The 20,852-nt window shown below is 38.9% G+C and overlaps 2 protein-coding genes across 6 annotated transcripts in view; both read left to right on the top strand.

Annotated features, from left to right (window-relative positions):
* The window catches only part of kcnq5a (potassium voltage-gated channel, KQT-like subfamily, member 5a), a 127,675-nt gene extending 123,320 nt beyond the window's left edge, over nucleotides 1–4,355 (top strand). For all 5 annotated transcript variants that reach the window (XM_080868196.1, XM_080868197.1, XM_080868199.1 and 2 more), the window contains 2 exons: nucleotides 128–254; nucleotides 481–4,355. In XM_080868196.1, coding sequence (XP_080724322.1) covers nucleotides 128–254; nucleotides 481–1,566 — 1,213 coding nt within the window. In that variant the 3' untranslated portion in view covers nucleotides 1,567–4,355. The remainder of the gene's footprint in view (nucleotides 1–127; nucleotides 255–480) is intronic.
* A 308-nt stretch (nucleotides 4,356–4,663) lies between these two features.
* ddx43 (DEAD (Asp-Glu-Ala-Asp) box polypeptide 43) lies at nucleotides 4,664–20,590 on the top strand. Its single transcript, XM_080868928.1, has 17 exons — nucleotides 4,664–5,013; nucleotides 5,217–5,272; nucleotides 6,908–7,025; nucleotides 8,350–8,517; nucleotides 8,829–8,910; nucleotides 11,075–11,234; nucleotides 15,798–15,916; nucleotides 16,081–16,191; nucleotides 16,281–16,422; nucleotides 17,347–17,447; nucleotides 17,653–17,740; nucleotides 18,464–18,591; nucleotides 18,725–18,834; nucleotides 19,008–19,146; nucleotides 19,226–19,313; nucleotides 20,092–20,253; nucleotides 20,365–20,590. Exons 1-16 carry the CDS (start codon nucleotides 4,695–4,697, stop codon nucleotides 20,236–20,238), a joined length of 2,076 nt encoding a protein of 691 aa, XP_080725054.1. The 5' UTR covers nucleotides 4,664–4,694; the 3' UTR covers nucleotides 20,239–20,253; nucleotides 20,365–20,590.
* The last annotated feature ends 262 nt before the right edge of the window (nucleotides 20,591–20,852 follow it).

The raw sequence follows: 20,852 nt of genomic DNA, 5'->3' as shown, positions 1-20,852 counted from the left end.
TTAGCCTTCCGTTGCTTTAGGTTTGTTGTCTGACTGCAGATAACCTGAAATACAGCAGGGATGCCTTCTTATATTACAACGTCATTATTTTCTAGTATAATAATCCTAATGTATGTGTGTATCTCAGGGTGGATCAGATCTTGGGAAAAGGCCAGATTCCTGTGGATAAAAAAATGAGGGACAAACTGCACCCAGATGGAGACTCCCTAGAGGGCATGAGCATGCTTGGACGTGTGTGTAAGGTGGAGAGGCAGGTGGGTTTAAGAAAAAAAAATAAGGAACACAGAATGCATGTAAAATGCATTCATAAACTTTTATTACCTCACATTGTTGGTGATTTGTTTGGGCTCTTGACCAATACCTGTGAAATTTTGCTTTTAACAGTATCAATTTATCTGTATTGGAAACCCCCAGAAAATTTACAGAATAGTATTCAGCTCTTGCAGCCTTGGTTCTTATTCTCTTTTCTTTTGTGCCTAGGTAACTTCCATTGAATCAAAGCTGGACTCTTTGCTGGATATTTACCGCCAAGTCCTACAGAAAGGCCCCTCAGCACTCACCCTCTCCTCCCTCCCCCTGTTTGAGCTGGAGAACCAGCATCATAACTCGGACTACCCGACCTCAATCATTGGCAGGGATCTTCCCTCCCATCAGGGAGGTGAGCCTGTTGGAAGCGGAGGACACAACAGTGGCGGCATGCGTCGTTCTCTCAATCCCAACCCGAGAGGCTTGCGGCTCATACTGGCACCAGCTGATGATGATGCTCCTCCGGACTCAGCCCCTCCATCCTATCCACCATCCACAGCCTCGCTCTCCCCATCACCTCTGCTGCCCCCTGATAGCCCTTATCCAACTTTGGTCACCACCAATGGTACCCCGAAAAAAGCACACTTCCCTGATCTGCCGCCCCCACCTTCCTCGACGGGGAATTTCACTCTTCAACTCCCCCCTATGGTACATCCCTCTCACCTCCGATGCCCTGCTGACCCGATCTCAGATGATCTGACAGATGGAGTGGCAGTGGACGAGGAAAGCTCTGGCCCCTCTGTTGTTGTAGGATGCGGTGTGGATTCTGACCAAGAAGGTGACAACGAGGCAGCCTTTGGCCAGGGAACGGTTCAGCTGCGGGAGAAGCCTGGCTTGAAAGCTGAGGGGGTCTGGAGGAGGCACATGAGCCTTGAGGTGAAGCCCTTGCTGCTTCTCTCTTCGAGCCCAGATGGGAGGGCTTCAGACTGGGAAGGTGGTCTTGGGAAGTCGATCTCTGTGCAGAACCTCAGTCAACCTTTGACCAACCGTGCCCCTGGTCTCTCCTCTGCACTCAACAACAGCAGCAGCAGCAATGGTAGCGAACGCAGCACTGCCCATGATGATCTTAACAACTGGGATGATACAAAACTCTTTATTAGAGAGTGCAAATTACAAACATCAGAGGAACATTTCGACTTCCTGTCACAGGGACCTGGAAGCAGCACCTCAGACCTTTTAAAGACTGTGGAGGAGGCTGCACCTCACCCAAAAGGAAAGTCAGAGTTTCTCAGTCAGTCCTCACACATACAGCTGGCATAACCACACTTACTGACAGACACACATTTCCATACTGTATGTAAACACCACTGTGGGTGAAGCCACTTTTTAAAATATTTTTACAGGGCAGTAAACAGATTATGTTGCAAGTTTTACAAATAAATCCTTTCTATATGAACAATGTTTTGATATTTTGTCTAACACTTTTATTCCCAGTTGCATACACACTTTTCATAGGGTACTAAAATTACTACAGCCTATACAGTAAATGAATGTACACGTATGTATGCAAGTGGCCATACTCATGTAAGACAAAATATACAATCAATACACAAAAATGAAAATAACCTTACTGGAAAAACAATATTTTGTTTTTATACAAAAATGACCAAGTTTTTCATATTTACTATCATAAATTAAAGAAAAAGATGCTTAATTTGAAGAGGAATCTTGGAAGGAATCCTAATTTTATTTCTAGATCCAGACTTGTTGGAAAAGCTGTAGATGCCAATCAAATAATGGGGCGCATTGTGAGAAACGGTTACTGTCCAACAATTTTACATTTTTGCTGAGTCTGACTCAGCAGCAAACACAGTTTCGAGTCTAACTTTTCACTTTACAAATTAAAGGATAATGGAAGAAGAATGCTGAATAACTGTCTCACAGCCAGAACTACTTCACTCTAACTCATTGGTCAGCTTCTACGCACGTGGTGAAACCAGCAATCACATGTACATGCACATCCGCCGAACTCTTTTACACTCTGACAGTTGTGACCATTAACAATAACTACTACTACTCTAAGAAAGGCCAACATGACAAAGAGCTGAGACTGACTAAGAACTTTTCTTGGAAGAAGCAGAGAGTCACTCACTCTGCTAGTTCACTGTCTGTCTTTGGCAACTTAAAATTTCATCTTTTACTTACTCTATGCTTTCATACATATCACTACATGGACAGTTTGAAAAACGAAATATAAATAAAGGGAATAAAGGGTGAGGCCTGGTGTGAGAAAAACAGCTGAAGTATAAAAACTTAAAGGTTGAACCAGGGTTGCATGTGTGCAGACTACAGAAATCTCGTTTTCTTCATTTCCTACAATTGCTGAAGTGTTTGTTAATGTTGATGTGGTTGGATTGTTGGTCTAATCTGTCAGCAAACTGTAACTAAATTTGAATGCAGCAGACCTAATGGGAAGAAATGTCCTATCAGCACTGACTTAAAACAAGTGTTGGAATTTCTCCCACTTGGTTTGGATAGTAGCCCAGTAAGTTGGATGCAGCTGTATTGAATATTGAACTGTGGTAGACTTTTAAGTGGGCTTTCTCAGCCAAGCATGAGATGCTGCATGTCTAAGCTGTAATTCAAAAGTGCTCATGCATTTCCTGGTGACTCAGACCTCCATCTGCATGTCAAAATAATGTTTGCTCCAAACTTTTAACAAAACGGTACGAACAAAGTCTGCCTACATGATCAATATTATCTGAACTAATTTGATAGAAGTTAAAACCTCTGTTGCTACTTATGTGGATAACCCACTTACTATTTTATGACAAAACTACAACATTTAAAGGCCATTCGTTGTGATCAAACTAGAAAAACCTCATTGATATTTTCTGTGACTTCTCTGATGAAGACTGATCTTAGATTGAGATTATATGTGGCTTATATAAGGACTCTTTTCACCAGGATGTTGGTACGCACTTCATCCTCACTCACCTCAGTCCTAATTAGAATATTTAACCATTCTGGGTTTTATTGTCACTATCTCGAAAATGACTAAAGTGGACCGTTTATATTATGGTACATTTAATCTTTAAGGAGATGTAGAGGCTTGTATGTTTTCAGTGTTAGATTTTTGAAAAACTGGTGTCTTGAAAGTGTCTTAATAAACAGTGTTTGTATTGCTGCCTTTCTTTCTTTTAGATAGGTTGACTGGTGTTTAAATGAGAATTATGCACAAAAACTATGTCAGCCATCTTCATTTTTGTTAGTCATTTTGATTTGTTTTGTATGTTGTCACAGAAGTCTTAAAATGTATTGTTTGTGCTATTCGTGTCCTTTTATTCATCATTTTTTCTGTTATATCCCCAGAGAGTTAAGTGCATTTCTTAGAATATTAACATCCTATAAAAGAATATAGCGAGTATTATCTTCTGACAAATGACAACTGCTAACACTTGTAGACTGATTTTAAAGTGTTTTATAGACCATGCAGAAGTTGTTCTGGTATGATAAAATATATTGTCATCATGAAAGCACAGTGTGTTTCTGTTGAGATTGACCTGGAAATGTGACATTGTAGTTTATGCTTATGTAATATTGACATAGATTTGAGTTGTAGCTATTGATTGAGCTTTGTTAAAAATGAGAACAGGCCAAATCCATAAGCAACAATGAAGCAAAACACCAAACACAGATGGGACAACCTTAAAAACTGCAATTGTTGCCCTCCCCCTCCCAAAGAAAACATGCCTATTTTTGCTGTCGGTATATTGCTTGAGAATCCTCCTATTATTTTTTTCTTCTTCACGGAGCTATAAAGGCCTCGTTTGCCTACAGACTATGCATATTGTATAGTTGAAGTCAAACTCCTGCTTTTCAGTTGGGCATCCAGTTCACTTAAGTTATGTCGCCTTGGTCACAGACTTTATATGGCTTTGATGGCTAATAATACCATTTCTGTATTGCTTGAACGATAATTTATTACACAACTGGCCTTAAAGCTTGATAATGTTAACTTTATTATTTCTTTGAAATTAATTTATTAAAGTGCACACTATGTTCTCTGGATGAGAAATGCAAAGAATTTTATTATTCATTAATAAAGTACAGGTTATCTGAACTTTTTTGTTTTTGTGTCTTTTTTGGTGGAAATTCTTAATCTTATTTATAAGAAGACAAAGGAACATTGTGAATCTATAGCCTTCAACTCTCTAAACGGTAGGGTAATTAACAAATGGATATTTCTTAGGCATTCTTTTTATCTGAAATTTCACAATTTTCTATACAATTTAAGCCACGTCTGATGTAAATTTATGAAAAAGTTTTAGAAAAACTAACTTTTCGGGAAGGACGTTAACGCGGCGCCGTCCGCGAATTCACTGTTCGACCGTTAATTGCGCTTACTGAAGTAGTGCGTAGGTAGCTGTTGGGTAGCCAAGCTTAAAATGTCTGATTGGGAGGATGAGTACGACCAGGACGGAGTTGCTATCTACAAACCTGCTACAAAACCGGCTTCGGCCTATTGGAAATTTTCATGTAATGACCGTCAAAGGGAAAATGTTGTTTTCGGTGTGAAAAATGGAACCAAATTTGGAGCCCCAAGGGAGAGGAGAGCTAATCGTAGCGGCCCGGGTCCCGAGGTCAACAAGTGGGGAGGTGGAAGTGATCATGGAGACCCCGGACGACAGACGACGTTTAGCAAAGAAGAGTCTTCCCGGCCTCTGACTATCACAGTGGAAACTACTTCAATTGGAAGAGTAATAGGTACGTTGTCAGAATTAATGCGGAGATGAAATTTACAGTAACAAGTCTTTCACAGTCTTAGCAAAGCTGCATTTAGTTGTGTTGTTAGCGTTAGCTTAGATTTGATGGGTCCGCGCGAAGAAGCTGTGTAGGTGATGAGGTTGGCCTATACCCTGGAGGTTCTGCAGGTTTAGACTCTAAAACACATTTTATTCTGTTAAAAGGTCGTGGAGGAGCCACAATCCGTGAACTTCAAGAGAAATCTGGCGCAAGAATTAAGGCAAGTTGGTGATGTTGTGTTAAACTAGTACAACAAATCATGGGAAATCACAGTTTAGAAGCGAAAAACAAAAACTGCTTGAACTTTTAATTTGTTTAGATATGGTTATTTAACTTGGACTTGATAATGCCCTGATGACAATAAACACAATTTTGAGCCTTGAATGGATTCTCATTAACTTATCTTTTCCCTTCATCCCCTTTCCACTCTGTCCCCTCCCCTTTTCCAATTCTTATGAATTCATTGTATCACGTTTGGGTTCTTGGGTGCTTGTGTGTTGGGAGAGGTGTTAGGGCAAACAATGCTGTGCCTGGGCAACAATGCGTTTCCTCTTTCCTATTTCCTAAGAAATTCCTTTGTGGCGCTAAATCAAACTCCCTTCTAAAACTGAACACCCGAAGTAAGAAGCAAAGCACACACTCAAAACTTATGTAAAAAATTGGGCCAATCTCAGGTTTACCAGCCTATTCTCAACATGTTCGCTAACAAGCTCAAATTCGGCATAAGCTTGAGCAAAATGTCAGCATGCTCAGAGTGAACTGCTGAAATATAGATTTGTCAACCTTTTCCTGAGGTTTTCTTTAAATGGGTTTACCTGGCTTGGGGAAGGAACAAGAAAGCAGACTGAGGGAATATTGTAGTTGCCAACTTCCACCTACCAGTTTGTGTGTGGTGGGCCCATACCTTTAAAATCCAATAAAGTTCTGCCATAAATTGGGAAAACGTGTACATTTTTTTTGCTCATTTTTAACTTAAAAAATGATCATTCTACTTTATTATTTAGGTTACATGCCTAAAAGATTTAGATTTCCATTGATAGTATCAGCTGATATTGGCTATTTACCAGTCTGTTGCTATCTGCATTATGAAAACCAGTAAATCAAAACATTTTTAGAAAAGACAGGAGAAATGCCCTTCAACCATGTTATCAGTGATGTTTCATAGTTTGTCCACCAGAGGGTACTGTTTATCTTCTCTGTTAGTAATGATCAACAACCAGCTGATTCAAGCAGAGTGTAAACAAGAAGATGAATGATATTCAGGGAAATATGTCATGGCTCTGAAAGGTGGGGAAAGGCATTTTAAATTGCCAAATATCGGTAAAGTGGTCTTAAAAATTGTATTATGGTGTGTGTGTGTGTGTGTGTGTGTGTGTGTGTGTGTGTGTGTGTGTGTGTGTGTGTGTGTGTGGTGTTCAGAACTGCAATATATTTTAAAATGTTCTTAATATTTTGTCCCCCATGTGTATTTTCAAATCTCAGATTATAGATGCTAGATTATAAGTGTTAGAAACACTTATAATAAGTGTTAGAAACACTTATAATCTGAGTGCATGAAGTTTAAAATGCCATCAAACCATCAAAGTTGCTATCCAATGGTAACTTCTGGTACTGACTGTAAATGATAAAAGATATAGTTTTTAGCTCTGTTTCTAAAAGGCTTGAACACAAAATATATTGAAAACTTATTGGGAAGATGAGTCAAAATGGTAGTATTTTTAGAACGAGTGAGAAGTTTAAAATCCCGCAGCCAAATTTACTAAAAATGTGAATATCAGAACTAATTCAGTGCACAGGAAATATGTAAGATGTTATCCTTATACCGTCTTTGTTACTATTCTGTTTGTGTTTTCAGATAAACAAGGGAGGTTATGAAGGTGAGGTAGTCATTTTTGGGTCCACTGCAGCACAGCAGAAGGCCAAAGAGATGATCGAAGACTTGGTGGCAGAGGGCAACTCCCAATATTGTAATGGTGTGAAATTTATTTATTTGAATTTCTTTTCTTTTAGAAAATGATGATGTTTTCAAAACAATTTTCCTTGGGATTCTTGGTTAATATTTTTTCCACTAACATTTTTTTTAATTCACCAAAAAAGGAAATTGTTTTTAGTACAAATACTACATAATATACTTTTTTTTATTGTAAATTAGAGCCATTTTAAGTTAATACAGTGGACAAGAATTTGTTTTGCTTTCTGTCTGACCCAACCTTTATATTTCTGAGATTAACATAAATCTGAATATCTCCTTCACAGCATTTAATTCCACCTTTATTTTGCTCATAGTGAGAGTTGTACCTAAATAAGAAGCCTGTGTCAGTTGAAGCAAGATGTTATGTATACCTGAGCTTTTGTCCCATAGATTGCTACATAAGGTTCTGACTTTTGCTGATACGCAGTTGTATCACATTTCATTACTGCACTGCATTCAATTCAATTCAGTTTTATTTATACAGCGCCAAATCACAACAACAGTCACCTAACAGGCGCTTTACATTGTAAGGTATACCCTACAATACTACATACAAAAAATCATATGACCCCCTATGAGCAAGCACTTTGGTGACATCGGGAAGGAAAACTCCCTTTTAACAGGAAGAAACCTCTGGCTTGACTCCAAGCTTCCTCACAGTGTTACTGGAGGCCAAGTTAATGCCATCCAGAGTAAGAATTTGGTTAGATACCATATCTCTAAGATTTTCAGGGCTGAGTACAATAACCTCAGTTTTATCTGAATTTAAAAGCAGAAAATTAGAGGCCATTCAGGTCTATATGTCTTTAAGACATTCCTGCAGTTGAACTATTTGAGGTGTGTTATCTGGCTTCATGGATAAAATGTAAAGTGAAAATGTTTGCTATGTCTTCTGATGATACTGCCTAAGGGAAGCATTTATAATGTAAACAGAATTGGTCCTAGCACTGAACCCTGTGGAACTCCATAATTAACCTTAGTGTGCGAAGAGGACTCCATTTAGATGAACAAATTGGCATCTATTAGACCTGTAATACCTGCAGCGTGCTCTAATCGTTCTAATATAATATTATGGTCAACAGTAACGAACGCTGCACTGAGGTCTAGCAGGACAAGCACAGAGATGAGTCCACTGTCAGAGGCCATAAGAAGATCACTTGTAACTTTCACTAAAGCTGTTTCTGTGCTGTGATGGGCTCTGAAACCTGACTGAAACTTTCCAAATAAGCCAATCCTCTGCAGATGATCTGTTAACTGTTTGAAATGAATGATATGAATTTTTGATTCTTAGTGAATGACTATGAAAATATGGATTTTCTTCTCAGGTTCTCGCAGAGGACAAGAGTATGGAGGAAGATGTGGAGGGGAAAAGAATGGCTCTGTCTGGTCTACTGCTGAATTGCAGGCTGCAAATGTTGTCCAGGACCGTCCATCCATAGACTGGGACGCCATCCGGGAGAACAAGGAGAAGTATAAGGAGCTCAAGTGGAAGGGTAAGTGATCATATTTGTCAAAAGGGCACATGACTTCTTATTCAAAACTATTTAGCTATTGATATAGCTTAATTTGGCATTATTGTAGGATAATTGATTAGAAATTAAACCGTGCGCTAAAGTTAAAGACTTTTGTTTTTTTTGGTGTTGGGGATGGAAATTGTGAACCCCATGCACATGTGCCATACCTATAAAATGGCTAAAATCGTACAGTTTATTAATGCTAAGTTACCCTCAAATATGTAAACATAAATTTGCAAATATAATTATCCAAAGCTAAACTTATTTTGTGATATTTTTGCTTTCTTCAGACATCCCACCTATCAAAAAGAAGTTTTACACTGAGGCACCGAGTGTGGCCGTGCTTACAGCAGAGGAAGTTGGTGAATGGAGGTAAATCTTAGTGGTTCTTGGTCATATGTCCATGTACTTCCATATGACAGGGTTTTACATGTATAAACAAAATTTAAGCCAGTTCAGAAAGGAAGATCTCCTCTGTGCTTTTCGTGATGTTATAACACCAGCCATAAAAGACTTAAGGTATTGTTGTCAGCATGGTAACCTAAGTTTGTGAATGTGATAACTCAATTTATAGCAGAAGTCTTTCTACTAAAATCTTGAGTATCTCAGTGACCTTGACCTTAAGGTCAGAGGTTAGGTTTTCTGAAAATCTTATGAATGCCGTAACTTGAGAACAAAGCTCATTTCTGCTGCTTGTATCCATGATCTCATTCTTTCGGTTCTTCTGGTCAATACCCAGAGCTCGTGACCATAGGTGAGGGTAGGTAGGGTAGATCGACCAGCAAATTGAGAGCTTTGCTTTTACACTTAGGTTTCTCTTCACCGTAACAGACAGCGTTTGCATCACTGAAGCCATCTGGTCAGCACCAATCCCTCTGATCCCCGGCTCCGCTCACTCATGAGCAAGGCCCAGAGGTTAACAGAGCTGTGGCATTTCTCAACAACAGTGCTCCACCTGGTGGCAGGTGGCTCCATAAAATTTAAGACTCAACAATTTACCAGCATTTGGGCATCAATTAAAATGTTGACAGTTACATTAAACGACTAGTACGTCTGGTAGCCACTGGTGACATTAGCAACAATTAGTTGACTACTCGCGCACATCCCTAGTTCAAATACAGACGGACAGTCTCCGAGTGGTTGGATTTTTCATCCAAAAACTGCTGTAACATTACTTTTGTTGGACTGTTTTTCCTCAGCAAGAAGGGTATGTGGTGGGTTTATCTAAATAACTACTTTTTAGAACTCTGCTCTCTGGCTTTATGGGTTGTGCCTGTGATCATTCTCTTTCTAAAGTCTGCCCTTGATTGAGTGGAGTCTCCCACTCTGACTTTCTTGGCGTTTTTATATTTGGTACATTTTGAATTTGGAGCACCTTCCCCTTAATGTCTGTGCTTTTATTTTTGTATGTGCTTTTTATCTAATGGCATAAATTTGACACTGACAATTGATCACCTTTTAACCCTTTAAGACCTACCATAGAACCAAGTCCGCCAGAGCTTATATTATATTTTTACATGCTGTGGAGCCATTTTTGGGAGCATTTCAAGTTGCTATACATCAATACAACCATTATAGCCCAGATTTTAATAATATGTATTCATTAAGTGCATAGTAATTACATAAATTGCAAAAAAGTGCAATAAACTACAAAAAAATTGAAAATCGTTTTTGATTTTTTTAACATATATTTGTAGTTAGAGAAATTTAAGAGGCTTATCCCTCAAAACTGTAAATACAAAAAAGTTGCACAAAATAGTTTCCCACCACAGGAAATTTATTTTGAGTGTCTTCATAGTTTTATTTTTGAAATACACCAATTTTTATACACTGCAGGAAAAACGAAAATAAATATTATACTGCAAATTTGCAAAAAAGCAGCATATGCATCAAAATAAACTATTTCCAGCAGTGCAATATGAGTCCTAAGCATCCCAGAAACGACACAGAAAGTCATAAAGTCAAAGATAACTTTTAAAAAGAGCAGTATAGGCCCTGAGGCCCTGATCGCAAAAAAGACTACATTTCCGCGAAAATGACGTCACTTCCGGTTTCGGCCAGGTAATGGCGGAAATGCAAAAGTTCGCGCTGACGTCTATTCCAACGTAGGAAGTGTTTTGAACAGCTGATCGGACCGGCAAAGCGTGTTTCTGGAATATTATGTTTTTGTTCCTGCAAGCGCTTTTTATGCAGTTTTTGCAAAGCTTTATGTGGAAGGAAACCGTGACCTAGGACAAGCTGATGGCACAATATGTAAGTACAACTCCTCCGGTTTCATATGCAAAAAAAATTTTTGCGCTAGCTTACGTGGTTGCAGTGCTACCGGGATTTAAAAATAGTTACGCATAACAGAGCGTTCCCGCTCCGATCGGCTCTAAAGGGTTAAAAGAGGATGGAAAAAAAATACACAGTTATTCAATTTATTGTCATGTTTCTGATATTTAACCTGGAACCAAACACATGGTATTCATCTGCGTTTAGCATGGTACTTGGTACTTTGAATCTGTTTTCATGTTTGTTTACACCTTTTCCTCAGGAAGGAGAACAACAATATCTTTGTGGATGACCTGAACGAGGAAGAAGAGAAACGGCAAATTCCCAATCCCTGTCGCACATTTCTTGAGGCCTTTGAGCTTTATCCAGAGATCATGGAAAACATTGACCGGGTTGGCTTCACCAAACCAACCCCCATCCAGGTATGATCGTGGCACCATAGCAGTTTTTGTTTTTGTTTGTTTGTTTGTTTGTTTGTTGTTTATGAGTTTAACCATATTTAAACTTATAAACTTATTAATAAGTTGTAATGATAAATATTTTGAATGTGCCAAATCAGATGAATCTGAATTAGCACAAATCTCTCTGTTGGAATTCTCAGATGTGTGTAAAACCAAATATTTTAGTTTGTTTTATGTGTAAAATGTTTCTTGGTAAACCAGGGAGATTCTTTACCTTATATGTTGTGTAAATGTGTTGTAGGTGGGTTTGGGAACAAAAACTTTCAAATCTGTTAGTGTGTGTGTTGCAATGTGTCAGTGGTAGACATTTGTTTAAAACACAAGTAAGAGAAATGAGACAACTGCAGACCGACTCAGAGTGTAATTAGAAAACGTGCGCACGGGTGAATGTCTCTCTGAAAAGACATACACACCGAGCACAGGCTCGCTGCTTTATTTATAAGGCAAAAATGGGTTACATAGTACTTCCTCTTTTTAACAGTCAGGGAAGAGGTTAAACATTAAATCAGCTTATCTGATCTTTCACACACTGGGATTAAAATACTGAAGTATATCATGCTTATCTGACATCACAGACATTATAGGAAAGAATGCATCATTATATCATGCTGTCAAAACATCTCAAACATTTCAGACACTTAAGTAAGGAATGCATTATGTTCTCTTTAACAATAAACTTGGTTAGCTGATTCTTCAACAATAGGCTTGGTTATGTGAAAATATATGAACACACGAAAATATAAGGCACACTTGGTTAGAATATAAGGCCTACTTGATTATATTGTATTATAGAGATTTGGTTATAGTGTATAATGTAGAAAATCTCTTAACACAATGACATATGCACCTGTAGTGACATGCCCTGTTTCTGCTGTGGGTAAATCCAGTGTTTGACTTTAGTGTCAGCTTTAACAGGAACTCAGCCTATTTTATTATAAATTCTTGGAACTGAGCCAGTAACTGTTGTAGTCTTTCCAAGAAGCAGAACTGAAAATCGGTTGTAGGTGGCATCATGTGTAGTTTTCTTTTCTTTTTGTTTTTTTTTTAAGAAGGGGGGGAAAAAAAAAACCCTAATTGCATTTTTTCTCTCCGCACACACACAATACAACTTTCATTGAGTTCCTTGATCTAATCTTTTCATTTTTAAAGGTTTTCACTGTGTTAAACGTAATTCTAAGTTTTACTTCCAGTTTCTCACTAACTGAAGTTGCTATATAACAGGGCTGCCACGATTAGTCAACTATCAAAATCGTTGACGACTAATTTAATAGTCGACGCATCGTTTGAAGCTTTCTAAGATCCTGAAAGACGCAGGAATAAGTAAATGGTAAATGGCCTGTATTTGTATAGCACTTTACTTAGTCCCTAAGGACCCCAAAGCGCTTTACACTTACATTCAGTCATTCACCCATTCACACACACATTCACACACTGGTGATGGCAAGCTACATTGTAGCCAAAGCCACCCTGGGGCACACTGACAGAGACGAGGCTGCCGGACACTGGCGCCACCGGGCCCTCTGACCACCACCAGTAGGCAACGGGTGAAGTGTCTTGCCCAAGGACACAACGACCAAGACTGTCCGAGCCGAACTGCCAACTCTTGAGCCACGATCGCCCCAGTAGGATAGTAGGATTTAAGACTGAAACAGAAGATGGCAGCAATGCATGTACAAGGATGGCAGCTGACCTTAAACGCCAAAGAAGAAGCAGTCTCCGGTATCGTAGCTGTGTCCAAATTCAGGGGCTGCATCCTTCGTAGGCCACATTAAAAGGGCGATTACGTGACAGCGATGTGATGAAGGCTGTCCAAATTCAAAGACTCTTCAAAATGGCAAATGCGTCCTACTTTTCCCCAGATTTCAAAGACTGGTCGGGTGTATCCTTTGTGGCCCAGCTCATCCCAGAATTAACGCAGCTCAGCCAATTCCAGTTTCCAGCAATGGCGGCAGCTACTTAGTTTTAATATTACCCTTTCTGCGTCACAAAATAAACTTAAGATGTTTTCAGGCGAGAATGTAGTTGTGTTTACTTCAAATGTCTGTTCAATCTATCAAGACATCGCATATTTGCAAAAGTCCTCCGACATTTTCGGAGACAAGCTGACCGGGAGGTCAAGGCTCACTAGAGCCGGCAAGAACAGCGAACACAGACCCCGCAGTCTTTCGCTACTCAGGTTAAACATGATATATAAGTCACTCGGATAACTTAAAAATGAGTAAATTGGTTTGGCTCAGATTAAAGTTATAGTTTTTACACAGCTGAATAAACGTCAAACCGAAAACTGATTAAACAGAAGTGTGAGATGTTAGAGAATTTACTCCAGTGTACTGTTATATTTGAGCGAGCAAGGAGCAGAGGACTGAGTTTATTAAACTCCACTGAAACAATCTGCAAATTTCATTAAAAATTTAATAAACTATCATCTTGTCTTTGCTTTTAGTTAGCGCATACCTTAAACACTTAAAGCTGTATGCTTTTTGTGTGTGTGTGTGTGTGTGTGTGTGTGTCCCCTGTCTGGCACTGTAGCAATCAGAATTATTGTCTGAAGGCCAAGAAAAATGCCCAACAGATTTACTTTCCCAAGTGGGCCTTTTGCTATACTGGCCCACTTGATTGTCATAGTTTATTTGATCTTTATTAGTTATGTTTATTCTAAGTTATTGTAATCAGGCCAGACTGGACTCGGGGACGGGAAAGAAAAACAAGAAGAAAAGTTCAGAAGAAAGTTAACAGAAGGAGAGGGAAAGAAAAAGGAGAAAAGAGAGGGAGAGAAAAGACAATGAAAATCTGCTTCATCACCCCCTTTTTTTTTCCCCCCCCTCTTTTCCTGGATCACCTGTTGAGAAAAAAAGAAAACAAGCAGAAGAAGACTAGAGCAATAGAATAAACAACATCATGATGATCTATGGCAATATAACAGTAAATACTAAATGTAAAACATTATTGTGCAGCACGTAAGATCGACAGCGCACAGTGTGCTTTAAGGTAGGATCCAAAAAGGGTGTAGTTTGTGTGTGTGTGTGTGTGTGTGTGTGTGTGTGTGTGTGTGTGTGTGTGAGCACCCGTGTGTACACCTGTGAGCATGGACGCGCTTGTTTTTAAAAGATTCCTACATGTAATGACCTGTTAGAGGGTGTGGGCCGCCATAGCCCCGTCCTCCAGGGCATGAAGCAGGTATGGAGGAGATCAAAACTCCAGACATCCGGAGGCCCTCAGAAATGTTTAGCTTGTTGTTTCAAGGTCACAAATATCTTTAATTGAAAAAAGTTAAATCTGCATTTGTAAAATCAACCAGTGGTGACTAGAGCATCCCGTGTAGGTTGTTACTTGTTTTGGAACAGACAATATTTGGGTTTTTAATCAAAATTTAAAGAAACTGTTCAAAGTAAACATAAATAATGAGAGGTTTTGACATTACCCTGCTTCTCACATGCCTGAAGCATCCTTCAGTGACTGAGCACCTAATGTATGATAAGATTTAAATTATCCAAACATGGGGAAATTTGTATATTACCACATCTCGGGTACACGTAGCAGAACGAAAGCAACAAAGAGTATACCGCAATAAAATAAGCAAAATGTAATTACAGTGAGCTCTGTCATGCTGGATTTAATTTTTATTACAACGGAAGATGTAGAGAATGGAAATGAGCAAATAGTTGGGATGGCAGCAGAAATAGAGAGCAAGCCACTGAGCCAGTAACCGTTTAATAAAAGGATAAACACAGAATGCACTAGAGACTGATTTCGTTATCTGTTCTCATCCACCACAGGGGATTCAGTTTAATTTTATTTACAGTATCAGGGTAAAGTCCTTGCAGTGGCACAGACAGAAACTCAATCTTACCCTACCGGTAAGCACTGGGCAAGATGAGCTATAAATAATTTTATTAACAGTAATAAAACATTTCCCGCCCTTCACACTGAACCTACGCCATGGAGTACTTTCTGGAGTACTTTCTTTTCATACTTGGGTCACATCAGAATTCATGATGGTATGCTACATAGGGAAATGAAACACCATCTCTCTTTCAAAGTTTAACTTTCATTTCCAGATTTAACTTTCATTTCACAGTAGGAATCTGGTCAGATTGAAAGCAATATTACATGTAGTGGAACAACCAGTTCTGTACAATGAATCACTATTTATAGCTCCACACTGCACAACAATGTAAGCACAAGCCTGCTGACATGATGTTGCAGTAATGACAAATACATACTTGCTTCAATATGTTCTTGGAGTTTTTTTCAGTTGCAGAATAAACAGTTTCTGTCTCTTCAACAGGAGGTTTCTAACATGCGACTAACCTAAACATATATTTTAAAACGTATCATTTTTTTTTATATATATCATAAAAAATGTTGTTTTTGTTCTTGCATAGTCTCCATATAAAAGATTTTGGGTAATCTTTATTTATTTATTTTATTTCTCACATGCTAACATTAAAGTTAGTCTTATACCAGATGTGGAGTTATATATGATGATGACTTTTTAAAATATAGTTTTTAATATTTCTTCAGTCTCAAGCGTGGCCAGTGCTACTGAGTGGCGAGGACCTGATAGCCATCGCTCAGACTGGAACAGGGAAAACACTGGCCTACCTGCTGCCGGGGTTCATCCACATGGATGGGCAGCCTGTGTGAGTGTAGAAAAACCTTATTTTTAGCACAATCTGAGTGTAACTGGCGCCACGTTCTCAAATAATAGATAGCGCTGTTTTGTTCAATTCCTTTCAGAAGAGGATACCTACAATAATTTTGCCTCTTCCTCTATTAAATCTTTATCTTTTTGTCCTTTGAGTAGACCTAGAGCTGAGCGGGATGGTCCAGGCATGTTAGTGCTAACTCCTACCAGAGAGCTGGCCCTGCAGATTGAAGCAGAGTGCAACAAGTACCGCTATAAGGGTTACAAAAGGTCATAAGTCACTAAAAATAAATGAAAATCAATGATCATGTGATGTAGAGAGGGCATGATAACGACTGTTCCTTCTGCATCTCTCTCAGTATCTGTATCTATGGTGGAGGTGATAGGAGAGGCCAGATCAACCTAGTGAGGGATGGCGTGGACATCGTGATTGCTACACCCGGCCGCCTCAATGACCTACAGATGAATGAGCTCATCAACCTCCGCTCCATAACCTACTTGGTCAGCTCTTTATGTCTATGCATGTTTGCTTTCCTCAAAGCTTGTGTTGGTCCACAGTGTAGAAAAAAAGCCCATGAAAGTGTTCTTGTAGCATTTGACAGGAAGCCTAATTAAATGCGTAAACAATAGGTGTAGAAATATCTGCGCAGGTCATAGCAAGGATCCACATCTAAAACTAAATCTAAAATTACCAATGTGTTTTAACTTTTCTAATCTGCAGCCAGCGAAAGGATTATCAAATTAAGAAGAAGGTAAAATCAGAGCTGTCTGTATGCAGATAAACTGTTGTTTGTGAAATTTGATTGATTTCTGATAGACTTAAAGTATCCCTTTCTAGTAGGCATACTTGCACGTACAATGGATGGATTTATATTATAATGTATAAGTTTCTAGTAATTTGTGCCATAGTCTTATAGATTAAACTAGCAGTGTACACCATTGGTCCCCAACCCCCGGGCCTCGGACCGGTACCGGGCCACGAGAGTTGAGGCTCAGGGGTGAAATGTATGGTTTTCAGGGTTTTTATCGGTTTTTAGCATTATTTTTTTATCGTCAAGTCAGTTTTCCTGGGTCTTTTCACGTGTGTTATGAATAAATCTTCTTTTTTTCAGTACTGGTATTAGTTTTATTTTGTTGTATTTATCCGCGACACCTTAAAGGCCGGTCTGTGAAAATATTGTCGGGCATAAACCGGTCCGTGGCGCAAAAAAGCTTGGGGACCGCTGGTTTACACCATAATCAACCAGGCTTTTTTTGGGCCCAGAAAATTATACTTGTATACTTGAGGCTTGTAAACATGTAATCTACTGGCTGCTGACACATGGTGCATAGTACGTGGGTTTTATTTAGTATATTTGGTGTACTCATGTTGTGTGTGTGGTGAAAACGAGATGCGCTGTCTTTAGTAACTGCTCTTTTAAAAAGGTGCTGGACGAGGCTGACCGTATGTTAGATATGGGCTTTGAACCCCAAATTATGAAGATTCTTCTGGACATCCGTCCAGATCGACAGACTGTCATGACCAGGTATAAACAATTTGCCATCAGTTAATGATGAAACTGACCACATGAACACACAACACATCCAATTCAGGAACAAGTGCATTTAAATGGTTGACTTTAAACATGAAAACTATCAAGTATTGGTTGGTGTTCATCCAGAGTTGTAGAATATAATGTATGTATGGAAATTAAAACAACCTTTCTATGCCCGTTATTTCTCATGTTTCAGTGCAACTTGGCCCACAGGTGTGAGACGACTGGCCAAATCCTACCTAAAGAATCCCATGATGGTTTATGTGGGCACCCTGGACTTGGCTGTAAGTAGAAATGAATCCAATCAGTGATTTAAATCTCCTGACTATTTTTTTTGTATATTGTCCCACCATAAGGTCGTCAAGTATAAGTTTATTTATATGGCACATTTACAACAGCTCATCCTTCACAAACTAAAATGCAATTGAAATAAGTAAAATGCACAACAATGATGAAATAAAAATATAAAAGAAAGAATAATACAATACAAATAACTAAAACAACAATGACTAAGGCTGTTAAAACAAAATGCTTGGGTCAACATGTGCTAAAGACAGTCCATAAAAATGTATCCTCAGTAAAGATTTACAATGTTCCAGGGTTTGCACAGCACTAATATTTAGAGGCAGACTATTCCAGAGTCTGGGACCTACCATGGAGAAGCCTCTGTTGCCACAGGATTTAAGTTTAGACCGTGGAATGGTTAACATTAGTTTTGAACTGGACCTCATGGTTCTTTCTGGAGTATAAATAAATACAGCTAGGATAGGTAAGAAGGATGAATTAACAACAATCAAACTACTGTATTTCACATGGTTGTTTAGTGACTTAAAAACTAAAAGTTAGCTGGATACTGGAGAGATGGTTTCTGTCTGACTTTTGCATGTCTGACAGTTGAGAATTTGTTCATTTATTCTTGGCAGACATGTTATTTACTTTAAAGTTCTAAATAGCGTATGCCCGTTTGGATTCTGTTTACATGCTTCCTGTGTTTCTATTCTTGTCAGGCTGTTAACACGGTGCAGCAAACAGTGCTGATTGTTCGCGAAGAGGAGAAAAAGTCGTATCTGTTTGACTTCATCAGAAACATGCAACCGGAGGAAAAAGTAATCATCTTTGTTGGCAAGAAGCTTGCGTAAGTGCGGAGTTGGTTCATAGTTGTGGCTGTTCACCACTGTTACAGTTGGATAAACACACATCAGCATTGGTACCCACTTTAATCGCGTGTCCTTTGTGTTTGCTCGTGTCCATTTTTTGTTCAACATCAGAGTTGATGACCTGTCCAGTGATATGTGCCTTCAAGGTTTGGCTGTGCAGAGTCTCCATGGTGACCGTGAACAGTGTGACCGTGAAGAAGCTCTCAAGGACTTTAAAAACGGTATGTAACGTGAAGGGAAAAGTGCTTTGAAAAATAGTCTGCATGGCACTAGCAGAGAAAATGGAAACACATTTTTGTGTGTAGCTGGTAGTCTTATTTTAAACTAAAGACAACCACAAGTAAAGGCTGTTGGATCGAAGTTATGACAGAATAAGTGTTGTATCTTTTTCCAGGTCGAGTTCGTATCCTCGTGGCCACAGATTTGGCATCTCGAGGGTTGGATGTCCATGACGTAACACACGTCTTCAACTTTGACTTCCCACGTAACATCGAGGAATATGTTCATCGTGTAGGTCGCACTGGCAGAGCAGGGTAAGAGAGTGTGCATGCAGACTTTACTGCCAGGCTGTGCTTATGCTAGCTTGTGATGTTGATGCATGTTTCGTTTCAGACGTTCAGGTGCTGCTGTGACCCTGGTGACAAGAGAGAACTGGAGAATGGCACCTGAGCTAATTCCCATCATGGAGCGAGCAGGACAGGTTGGCAAAAACATATTTTGTGTTGACATAAATACACTTTTGATTGAGTAGGCTCTTTTTTTTTTTTTTTCTTTTTCAAAATGTAACATAATTCCTGAGAATTCTGTGCATGTGTATTTGTATTATAATACAGCTGACAAACTGATAGTCTTTTTTTTTTTCTTTTTTTTTTAAAAATTCTTTATTTCTAAACTATTACTTCACGAAGGTGATTACAGGCATTAATCAACACAATTTACAAGGGAAAAACAAAACAAAACGAAAGGAAAAGAAAAAAGAGAAGGAAAAAAAAAAAAGGAAAAACAGTCGGGAGTGACCAGTTAGCTAGATTGGTGGTTTCAAGCTTTGAAAAGAAGATTCGGCTTATGGGTATTGGCATATAGGACCAACTTATCCCAACACAAATGGAACCAACCCACCCTGTCATTGACATAAGCTGTTACCTCCTCCATCCTATAAATCTCATGTATCATGTATCATTTTTAGACCAGTTCTGCGGTATACAACCAAAAAAGATTGTCTTCATGTCCAAAGGGAATGTACAGTCAAAAATGCCTTGTAATGTACCATGAATGTCTTTCCAGTAGGTCCGTAGCAAAGAACAGTCCCACATAATATGGGTGTGATGTGCTCGTTGGTGTCCACAGTTTCTCCAACACACAGGAGGATTCCCATCATAATGAGCCTTTTGACACGGAGTAATAAAGAACCTTATCAAAGACTTCCATCCAAATTCCCTCCAGCTAAAAACTGATAGTCTTAACGAATCCTTTTGCAGGATATCCCAGAGGAGCTGTTGCTTATGGCAGAAAGGTATCAAAAGCACAAGAAAGAGAAGGAAATGTCCAATCCAAGGGGAGGACAGGGGCGAGGAGGAGGGAGAAGAAATGGTGGAACAGACCGCGGCCAAAACTGGGGGTTCTAATACAGAGCTGTCCATGTAAGTTTTCCCGCCATGTTCCTCCACCTTACTCTGACAGGAATTAACAGTCAAATTACTGTATTTCACATGGTTATGAGAATGTTCATTTTCTTATCCTTTTCTCCACAGGCTGGAGCAAGGTCTCAATCTACCTGTGTTATTTCTTTTTAATGTGCATTTCAGTTCTTTATTTTCTGTTATTGAAAGGTTTGCTTGCTGGATTATATCTATGATCATTTGGCAACTTGCACCTAATTGTTTTCTTCTCTTAAAAGAATTTAAAATGCACATTTTTCTCTGCCATAAACTTATTAGTCTGTTATCATTCAGAATATTTTATGTTATCTCTTGGTTGTGGAAAGTTTAATAAATTGTTATCTTAAAAAGAAATGACATGTTGTGCATTAATTATTGGCTTGTTCCTTGAAAAAATAACCATAGAATTGTGGTAATAATTGAATCTACTTTCTTAATTGCCTATATTATTGATCAGAAATTACATGGACACTTGGGGGAAAGTGCTCATAATTTGGGGGGGAAATAATAATATCATGGAAAAAGAGAAAAGTCAGGTCTTTTGACAATATATATTTTTTTCCAAACAGGAAGTGATGGTT

This window comes from Rhamphochromis sp. 'chilingali', assembly GCF_963969265.1.
Source record: "Rhamphochromis sp. 'chilingali' genome assembly, chromosome: 20".
In the NCBI taxonomy this organism is placed as follows: domain Eukaryota; kingdom Metazoa; phylum Chordata; class Actinopteri; order Cichliformes; family Cichlidae; genus Rhamphochromis; species Rhamphochromis sp. 'chilingali'.
This window is presented reverse-complemented; position numbering and strand designations above follow the sequence as displayed.